Source organism: Limulus polyphemus, unplaced genomic scaffold (assembly GCF_000517525.1).
Source record: "Limulus polyphemus unplaced genomic scaffold, Limulus_polyphemus-2.1.2 Scaffold874, whole genome shotgun sequence".
Taxonomy (NCBI): domain Eukaryota; kingdom Metazoa; phylum Arthropoda; class Merostomata; order Xiphosura; family Limulidae; genus Limulus; species Limulus polyphemus.
Window position 1 is genome coordinate 149,270 of NW_013666484.1, and position 11,559 is coordinate 160,828.

At 32.0% G+C, this 11,559-nt stretch overlaps 1 protein-coding gene across 3 annotated transcripts in view; it reads left to right on the top strand.

Annotated features, from left to right (window-relative positions):
* LOC106460984 (nephrin-like) overlaps nt 1-11,559 on the top strand; it is a 197,398-nt gene that overhangs the window by 111,724 nt on the left and 74,115 nt on the right. For all 3 annotated transcript variants that reach the window (XM_022387777.1, XM_022387776.1, XM_022387775.1), the window contains 4 exons: nt 2,884-3,005; nt 6,710-6,767; nt 7,168-7,320; nt 8,440-8,607. In XM_022387777.1, the coding sequence (XP_022243485.1) occupies nt 2,884-3,005; nt 6,710-6,767; nt 7,168-7,320; nt 8,440-8,607 (501 nt within the window). The remainder of the gene's footprint in view (nt 1-2,883; nt 3,006-6,709; nt 6,768-7,167; nt 7,321-8,439; nt 8,608-11,559) is intronic.

Sequence of the window (11,559 nt, forward strand, 5' to 3'; positions counted from 1 at the left end):
AATATTTTCTGTAAAAATATTTTACATGTAAATATAAGCACATGTTTACATTAATTGCTGTAGTCATTGCTGTTACTTGTTACTTGTAACTTTTATAACTTCTAATTATTTCGACATAACCGTAGCCGTTCGGAATTTCAACAGTCTAATTTCATTTTTTGGGAAGGAAGAGAATTTTAAGAAATACATTGCATGAGAAACGCAAAATTATAAAAGAGTTCCATAATTACCTGGTTTTAAACTTAGAAATTAAGGTTGCTACACATATATATATATTGTGTGTGTGTGTGTGTGTGTGTGTTAAGAGGACAGAGGTTAACACGTATTGTTTGTTTTTCCTGGAGGCTTTTTATCCTGATTTATGCAAAACAGATAGAGTTGTTAGGTCTTTAAGAAAGTAGTTAGTCAAAATTCATTGGTGTAGTTTGAAGTTTTTTCGTCTATAACTCAGAGATTGGTTTGGATTTCTTTCAATTTTGTGAAATTTTTAGTTTTTAGCAGCATACTAACTCTTAACACAAGAAATTAATCATCAATATTCAATGATGTTTTTAGTTTCCTTGATATTATTTAGCAGTATGCTAACCCTTAACACACCATGCTAATAATCAATATCCAATGGTTATTGACTTATGGGCGATCGTGTTGGACTCTGATTCGTGTCCCGTTACCATGGGACCATGGGTGTGTTAAAAGAGTGACAATCAGATCCCGCTATTCAGGCTGACAATAGTATCTGCCAATTGTTGATGATGAATGATTTTGTCTAGCTACCTTCAACATTAATGAAGACTATCGTAGGATGCCCTCGAGTAGATATGTGCAAAATCAAACGAATGAATATTGGCTTACATTAGACAAAGACAAACAGTCATTGTCGTATTTTCGGTGTTGGGATGTAATAACACATTTACATAAATGGCATTATATTGTGATATAAATAGAGAAAAACACATACGAACTGAAAACAGTTAATAGCAATCGATCTTAGAAACTGAACGTGTCTGAGGTGAGTATCTTCTGTTGATGCAAAGTTCTGAAATAGTTTCTACACTTGTGGATCTTTTGCTTTGTTGCATATAAGATAAAATTGCGATTTTGTTTTTATGTTTGATATTTATTGTCTTCCCAATATCGCTTTTTTATGATATACAGATACGTGTCGTTAAATATTAACTAAAGCTAATAGATATTAACTATTCTGAGAAGTGAAAATATACTAAAAAAACAAACAATTAGTCATCCTATATGAAGTGTATAATTTTAATACATAGCTTATGCTTTTCTATACTGGTTGGTTTCCTTTTTCTTCATAGTTAAATGTTAATCTAAAAACTATAATTAAAGAAAAACACAAGCTTATGGGTCGATTTAAATGTTACTAAGGTAACATTTTATAACTGAAAAACATAAGCTTATGGGTCGATTTATATGTTACTAAGGTAACAATTTATAATTGAAGAAAAACATAAGCTTATGGGTCGATTTATATGTTACTAAGGTAACAATTTATAATTGAAGAAAAACATAAGCTTATGGGTCGATTTATATGCCGATTTATATTTTTAAAGATACTGAAAACGACTCAGAAGCTTCTGAGAGTAGAGAGTAGAGTAGTCATGAAGTCTTGACCTGTTGACGAAATGTGATAAGGTTTATATTTGAAAGATTGCGGCTCATTGGATTTTAAGGCTTTTGTTTTAATTAAAGATCAAAACCAATGCGATGAAGATAATTACTTGAGAAGCAGATTCGTAGTATCTCTTACATGAACCTTCTGACTCAAAATAATATCACTAGTAGTGTGTGAATTTTTATTGTTGTACCAATACACATGAAAATAGAAAAAAAAACAATATCATAATATCACTAGCAGTGTGTGAATTGTTACTGTTGTACCAATACACATGAAAATAGAAAAAAAACAATATCATAATATCACTAGCAGTGTGTGAATTTTTACTGTTGTACCAATACACATGAAAATAGAAAAAAAACAATATCATAATATCACTAGCAGTGTGTGAATTTTTATTGTTGTACCAATACACATGAAAATAGAAAAAACAACAATATCACGTTGGGATTTATGTCACTTAATAGATCCGTCAATAATATATACATATGCCAAGTGTTTCAGCAACGTAAAGTTGAATTCAAAAAGTTCGTAAGAACCTACTTATAATAACTAATCATTACATAAGACAAAATTTGAAATACAAGAAGAACAAAAACTGTTATCCAGTCTGCTGTTTTAATGTTTGGATATTTTTATATATGAATATAGTATAATCAAATTTGGAATTTGTGGAGATAGTTTACTCACGAGTGTATATGTCCACCGATTGCTTTGAATACAAAGAATGTGTTTTAATGAATCGGGATTATTGTGGTAGATTAAAAATGTGTTTGATGAATCGGGATTATTGTGGTAGATTAAAAATGTGTTTGATCAATCGGAAATATTATGGTAGATTAAAATGTGTTAGATGAATCGGGATTATTGTGGTAGATTTAAAATGTGTTTGATCAATCGGAATTATTATGGTAGATTTAAAATGTGTTTGATGAATTGAGATTATTGTGGTAGATTAAAAATGTGTTGGATGAATTGAGATTATTATGGTAGATTAAAATGTGTTTGATGAATCTGGATTATCGTGGCAGATTAAAAATGTGTTTGATCAATCGGGATTATTGTGGTAGATTAAAAATGTGTTTGATGAATCGGGATTATTGTGGCAGATTAAAAATGTGTTTGATTATTCAGAATTGTTGTAATAGATCAAAATATTCCAATTCCAGTCTGCAAGTCATTTGTTCTGAGATAAATGAAGTATTTCTAGAAAAAAAGCATTGAACTTAGTATGTTTATCGTGACAGGATTTGACCCTGCAATTCCTGGCTTTAGAAGGTATTCAATGATGATAGACAAAGGAGAAGGGATATACAACCTCCGAATATCCAAAACAATGTTAGAAGATGAAGGGAACTATCAATGTCAGGTCAGTTCTGGTATCATAAAAGGTATTCAAAACCATTGGTATTATAGAATGTATTCAAAACCATTTTATTACAAAAATGGAAGAACGATGTCATTATGTTAGAGAATGTTTAACTGTGTTTCTACATTTGTGTGTGTGTGTGTGTAGACTCACATAGTTAACTCGAAATGAAAAACAAAGAACCGTGTTTTACTCGCATTTGGCATATAAGTTTACTTGGTGAAGTCTCTTGAAAAACGTGCCAGTAGAGAGTATTGAACGAGAAATCTCATCTAAGTACAGACGAAAGTAAACTAAGTATAAACTAGAACGAATTTAATAGAGTTCTATCCCCGCAACCAAGTTTTACCATTTTTGCAGTAACCAATCTAAAATGAACATCAAAAGGTTTAAATTCCAAGAACCTCTTTTTATCTAAACTTGTTCTCCAGTTGTAACCGTTTTTGAAATCCTAATTTGCATACATTATAACGAAAGCGGTTGACCTTCACTGCGACCTTGAACTTGGAGTTACATTCGCCATAACTTCAGAGTTTGGTTCAAGGATAACATTCGACCTTTGTACGAAATGTAATCAAAATCAGATAGAAACGTTTTGAGGTATATGGTTGAATCTTCAGTGTGACCTTGCCCTTTGACAAAAGACAAATAACTGGTCCTTGGATGACAGTCAATTTTTGTTCCAAATGTGATTAAATCAGATAAAAAATGTTCGATTTATAAAGTTCACACATACACACATAAGTGACAGCAATATTTCCGCTGCTCTAGTTACACTAAAACTATTAATTTGATACAGAAACCATAGATATTGTAAATTATGTCGATCATGCGTTATCTATTGGTTTACAGGTTAATCGTGGAATGAAGCTTCAGTGTAAGCGTTAAAATGTCCAGATATATGAATGTTTTGGAGATGTTTAGCGTTCCAGACAAAATAATTTGGCCGGGCGCGATCTAATATTTGCCTGACTACGAAACCGAGGATCCATGGTTCGCTTCCCATATTGTACGATCGTGCTCCATTCTTTGAAGACATAGATGCGTTATAGAAAAAAAAGGTCAAATTCCACTCTTAGATTAGAGTAGTCCAAGAATTGGCGGTGAGTGATCTTGATTAGCTACCTTTCCTCTAGTTTCACCGGTTCCAAATTAGAGACGGCTATAACAAATAAGTGTTGTTCATCTCTGCACGATTATCCGAAACAACCAGATGAAACAATGATGGAGAAAAATAGAAGGAGAATAAAGTGTCATTTTCATGCCAATCGTACACGTTTGTTTCTGTAGCTTTTACTATAAATCAGCTAATTGTATTTTATTGTATAACAAAGAAGTGTTGTTCATCTCTGCACAATTATCCGAAACAACCAGATGAAACAATGATGGAGAAAAATAGGAGAATAAAGTGTCTTTTTCATGCCAATCGTTTCTGTAGCTTTTACTATAAATAAGATAATTGTGTTTTATTTTATTACGAAATATTTATTTACAGTAAATTAAGTATTCTCTAGCATGTTCTCGATAAAACTTATAATACCCGGCCATGACATCAGAACATAAGGTCAACATTAAGCACTAATAAAGTTTGGATAGCACAGTAACAAATGTACAACGTTTCGACAAGATTATGTCATCATCAGATACAAGTAGTTTACATAGATACAGGAATGTATTAATATATACCCGTTGTGTCGAAGGAATAGAGAAACTTGATACAGGATTAAGCGCTTTGACGCTATGGGTATATCTGTTTATATATTCGTGTGTTTATGTAAAATGTTTCTACCTGATCATGACAATACCTTGTCGAAAGGTTATACATTTAGTACTGTGTTTAAACTTGTAATAAAGTTTCCTTAGTTATCTATTCAAATTGTCTCTAGACTTTATTACTCACTGTTCTTCGTCATTAAAATTGGATAACATTGTCATGGCCAGGTGGTTAGGACGCTCGACTCGCAATCTGCGGGTCGCGGGTTCGCATCCCCATCCCACCAAACATGCTCGCCCTTTCATCCGTGGGGGCGTTATAATGTGATGGTCAATCCCACTACTCGTTAGTAAAAGAGTAACCCAAGAGTTGGCGGTGGGTGGTGATGACTAGCTGCCTTCCCTCTAGTCTTACACTGCTAAATTAGGGGTGGCTAGCGCAGATAGCCCTCGTGTAGCTTTGCGCGAAATTCCAAAAACAAACAAACCTATAAACTGGTCGAATGAAGATCATAGCAGAAGCAACATTTAATACGGTAAACATAAAGTTAGTATTTATAATTTCTCGATTCATATGAAATATTTTGTTTATTTTATTTGGTTCTCAAAATAACGCAGATATTAATAAAGTATCTTATAATACACACACACACATATATACTGAAACTACACGCAATTGTATGCTTTCTGTCCACCAATAAAATAGTGGTAAGTTTACGGGCTTCCAACATCAAATATCCGGGGTTCGATTCCCTGCAGTGTATTGAGCGCAGATAGCCTATTGTATAGTTTTTGGGTAAAAACAAAAGAAACATGTATGCTTCTTCAAGCGGAATAGTACATATTATAAGACGTCAAAAATATATCCGAGTAGAGAGTCACTTGTAAAAGATTTAAAGTAATTATAACCTCAGTTTTCAGATATTTTATTACTATTTGAAATGCTACAAATAACAATAGGTTATAAGATATAACTATGTGAATATCTGTTGTATGTAACTGTACATGTTCTTACTCAAAATATTTCGTTTAGGTTTAATGTAATCCTGATATTAATATCTCTCTCATTAAAAACGCACCTTTCCCATTAGTGTTTCACCTGTTGTATCAATTTAATTATACCTTCGCAAATAAAACCCATGTAATTTTTGATATTAGGCTTACGGCAAAAAAAGAGACATAATTAAACAGTAGCACAGATAATCAGAAAAGTTGGAGCGCTTTCAAAAAATGAACTCTATTTGTTCTGAATCTGAAGAAGGAAAGCCTAATAAAATTTGTTTGATATATTGAAAATAATGCAGAAGCTGGAGCGCTTTCAAAGAATGAACTCTTTTGTTTTTCTGCATCTATAGATGGAAAGCCCAATAAAAATTGTTAAATATATTGAAAATGGAGCAGAAGCTGGAGCGCTTTCAACGAATGAACTCTTTTTTTTCTGCATCTGAAGATGGAAAGCCCTATTTTCTAAGGATTTCCAGCTTTCCAATGTCAGTTTGGTAATCATTAAGTCTAGACCTGTTGATCAAATGTGATAAAATTCATACTTGAGCGTTCGTTCCTCATTAGATTTTATTTAATTTGCTTCATTACCTTTTATAGAAAGAAGATGGATATTTCTACTACAAATGATTGATTTCATTTCGAAATTGAAACTCCTGAATTATATTCGTTATTTGTCCATTCTATCATTACAGGGTTTATCAAAATTAATACAAATTGTATTTCAGTCTTTGTCGATAGCCATTTAATATCATTGTAGGATTGGACATGAATAAAAACCTACAACCCGATTGCTCGTGTTATAAGGTTTTTATTCATTTCTATCAAGACTTCTTGAAGTTACGTGCTTTTCTAAAATCATGATTGTAGGATTGGACTATTTTGTATAAACTAAGTAAGTTAAACGACAATACCGGAAGAAAAGTCACATTTTCGTGGGTAAATTTCAGAATTTGATAAGATGTTACAAATTTTTCTTTGTGTGTCAGGTTGGACCAGCTCCTGACGAAGGACCAATCAGAGCTGGAGCAGAACTGACAGTATTAGGTAACACCTGCATTATACATGTACTTTGTTTTAACTATGACAGAATCTGATAAATTGTGGTTGTTTGGTACACTGAAAAATAATTAATGTACCTATTTATTTAAGTTAAATATTCCTAAAGCTTCTTGAAATACGCGAAAAGCATAGATATTACATATATTTCTAGCCTTATTTTTTTTTCTTTCATGAAAAGCGATTACCTCATAGATTTATTGCATCAATTAATCCAAGAATATTACAAATAAATCAATGGTTCCTCCCACTAAAGGTTGAACTATAATTGCAGTAGACAGACAGGCAGATAAATCGATATTACATTTCTTCAGATTTTTCAAATACGGAGTCCACTTTCGTGTAGGTTTGCATTCTGAATCCTTGTACTTTCTCTTCATTAAACCAGTTCCTCCGAATCAACTTACAATTAATGGCAGACCAGGGCACGCAATACTTCGAATAAAAGAGGGAGAACGTGTGAATTTAACGTGCAGTGCTCATCGCAGTAAACCACCATCTCGTTTAAAGTGGTATCGAAACAGAATGGAACTAATACCTGGTGAGTGTGGTATTTTCTGTCTATATTTACTTGTTCTGATCTTATTCAACTCGAAGCTGCATCTCACTGGAAACGCGATTGTAAAGAATAACCAATCTTCTTCGAAGTTATAATGTAGATATCCAATCAGAGCTTTAATTCTAATGAGTTTGATGAAGATATGTATCTGTACGTTAGGGTAATTGTTTATGGAGAATACCAACCACATATGACAGTGAATATACTTATACGTTATTTTGATACGCTTTGAAAATATATTTCCATGCTACGGATTTAAGCCTCTGTATATGAAGTATAATAAGGTTTCTTATGGTCTATCTTTCTTGTTTGATTTATGAATTCGATTAACTTAATTATGAATGATATGATATAGAAAGCCCAAATTCTTATTTTGGAACAATGTGTTTTCATACGTCATTTAATCGCACCTTGTCTTTATTTTGTAACGAATAATAAAATTAAAAGACTAACATTTTGAGCTGCCATTATAATTTGCTATTTTTGTCATTCTATGCGTTTAAAAATAGTAACAAGTTGCAGTTATTTGATTAACACCTTCTCATATCACTATATAATTTACGAAAAATATCTGTAATTTAAATCAGCGACGTGTAAAACGACCTATGTCGTAAATTTTGATTTTAATCCATTAAGTCCCGTCTAGAAAAAGGATATCAGAATCATTCATTCTAATCCAAGAGCAGTAGTGATGATTTCTACCTGCCTCTCGTGCCTCAGCGTGATGACTTTTTAAGTTCAGAGGTCGATCCCTGTGGCGAGCACATGGCAAATAGCCTATTGCGCAACATTTTGTTGAAAGACGAATATTTGTCCTTATATATATATTTAATGGTTGTATAAATCGTATAATCTCTACTATAACTGATAGTTAGTGTGTAAAGTTAGATGATTTCTACTTGATTACATAACTCATGTGTAATGACAAGTGTTAATACGTTTATATAAATTATAACTATTACTGTATAAAAGACCCACCTGCCTTTTATCCGTATTCTAACACGTGTATTTGATTAATGTGAAGGTGAATAATAACACTGTGCAAGTAAAACTATTTACCTTATTTTAACACATTTTTGTTTATCCTTTAATGGTATACAGGAGCTGCAAAGATATTCATTCGAAAAGGAACGGGGAAACTTGATACAGTTTTAAGCACTTTGACGTTATATCCCAAAATGGATGATGACGAAGCAACGTATATGTGTGAAGCTGACCATTTAGCGCTTTCTAAGCCTTTGACGTCATCTGTCGCCATAAGTGTACTTTGTAAGCATCTACACTTGTCTTATATCATTGAAACTCTAATAAAAATAAACCGTTTTAAATGAAGCTGGAACGAGTCGAAGTAACCATTGATTAAAGATATTTCGAACCACAATGTTTCAGAATATAGATTAGTTATAAGTAGAGTTAGTTGGATTTCATTTACGAAGATGCTGAAAAAACCTGCGAATATATTTTACTTGATTTAAAATGTGTAAACTTCCTGAGATAAATATATTTTATTTGTATTTATATAAACTTTGGGAAAATAAGATTATTTTCTAAAAACTTTCACACGCTAGTTATATAGATATATACAGTACTATAGTATGTAGGGTGTCCCTCCCCAAAGGCTTTGTAGGCTTATAACACTATAAACCGGGTTTCGATACGCGTGGTGGGCACAGCACAGCTAGCCCATTGTTTAGTTTTGTGATTAACAGATAAGCAGACAAACAAACTTCGTATTTTGCAAAAACCTAAACCTAAAGTTCTGTTACGGCAATATGTTCACTTTGAGCAAATTACCCCCCCCCCCCAGTGGCACAGAGGTATGTCTGCGGACTTACAACGCTAGAATCCGGGTTTTGATACCCGTTGTGGGCAGAGCACAGATAGCCCATTGTGTAGCTTTGTGCTTAATTACAAGCAAACAATAGATTGAGCAAATTAATTGGTAAAATATCAGTTCGTTTTTCATTTGTATATAAATGGTTCCGTAAACACAATTATTTTTACTTGTATAGTAGTTATATGCAAACATCTTTTCTCAATGAACGTTTAAGGCTAATGAAACAAAGTGAACATTATATATAATGCAATTTTATATTTCGGCGTTAAACAGCCAGATCATAGGTTCAATCATAACCATCCCTAATTTAAAGCTTCCGGCTGTAAGAATAAAGCAGTCATCATCATCAGCTACTCATGTAGCTACTTTTGGCCAAATAGCAAGATTTGCTATCATAATTATAAATCCCCCGTAGCTGAAAGTGTTGGTTGTATTCAGCAACACATCCCGATTCAAACCTTTGGCATTTTTGAATCGCAGCCCCAATGGCACATTACCCATTAGGAGAGGCTTAGCTCAGAAGTTCTGCGTTTGTTTTTAAGCATTTTCGTTTTCCTGGAGAAGTTATTCATACAAATGTAAACTAGAAATTAAGTAAATAACTTTTAATTCGTTAATTATTAATAATTTTTACATAAATTTGAAAATTGTTTATTTTTACTTCCATATGATATAAAAATTGTATAATAAAATGTAAATTTTGATAATCAAGCATTTTTACATGTTGTTTTAAGAAACGGTCTGTTTGTAAACTTACCATTTTTTTATATTTGACAAAACTAAGGGTTAAACAAGTTAGATATTACTTGAAAACTTCTATTAAATCAATTTACAAATATCTTTTCGAAATCATGATTTATAATTAAACGAAAAATGAGACTATTCGGAATAAAATCAACACAATTTAATAAACAAAACTATCTATTTTACTATCTTCAAATCACGTCTGTTAATAAATTAATAGCTTAATCAAGAGATGTGTTGGTTAATAACAATGTTGTATCAAAATCGGCTCAACGTATAGGCTCATGAAGTTGCAGCTCTCTGCCAGAACTAGAAAAACTTGAAACTCCGTTTCTGTAAGGATAAAAATTCACTCGGAATCCTGTCAATATGTAATTATTTGTACCTATTTTGAAATATACGAGCCAAACTGTAAATTCATATACATTAATCTAAAATTATTGTATTTAGATTTAAAACAGTTATATTTGTTTTATTTTAAGAAATACCTTCGCAATTTTGCAAGGCAGAATCAGAATGTATATTTCAGGTTTTAAAAGCACATTTCTCTAATATAATCATCTTTATTAAGAACAGATTACTTAAATTCATTTTATTAGTTTTCGGGAATTTAATAATGTTATTACCTGAAGCATGGCTTATGTTAATCAACATTGTTTTAACTTTGTAATGGATATTTAGAATTAACAAAAAAGAATGCAGCGTAATCCATTTAAACACAACACAAACCCATGGTTTAACATCTGACATAATTACATAAATGGATATTTCCAAAAAGTATTACAATACGGATATCGTTACTATATATAAGTTACAAAAACATATTAACGAATTACATGCAAAATCCAACTTACTTATTAAAATATATGAAATATGAGCATGGAATACATATTTTTAACTTCTTAAAAAAAAGAAGAATGCTTTAGTCGCTTTTCTATACTTATCTTAAATCACATCTCGAAAAAAAGTGACCATACTAAAAAAATAACTCGTGAAAAGTGACTGTGTAAAACCAAAACTCGTGAAAAGTGACTATGTTAAACCATAGTTTGTGAAAAGTGACTATATAAAAGTGACAACTCGTAAAAAGGGACTATAATTCACAACCTGTGAAAAGTGACTATAGTAAATCATAAATCGTGAAAAGTGACTATGTTAAGCTACAACTTGTGAAATATGACAATGTTAAACCACAGCTCGTGAAATGTTATGTTAAAATACAACTCATGAAATGTGTTATGCATGGCATATCCAATCTTCAACCGTACAACTAGATCGCTAGCTTCAAATATATATATATGTTGCTCTCAATGTGAAGATTCGGTAATTGACCAAAGACAACAATATCAAGACTCGGTCATTGACCAAAAACAACAATATCAAGACTCGGTCATTAACCAAAAACAACAATATCAAGACTCGGTCTTTGACCAAAAACAACAATATCAAGACTCGGTCATTAACCAAAAACAACAATATCAAGACTCGGTCATTGACCAAAAACAACAATATCAAGACTCGGTCATTAACCAAAAACAACAATATCAAGACTCGGTCATTGACCAAAAACAACAATATCAAGACTCGGTCATTAACCAAAAACAACAATATCAAGACTCGATCATTGACCAAAAACAACA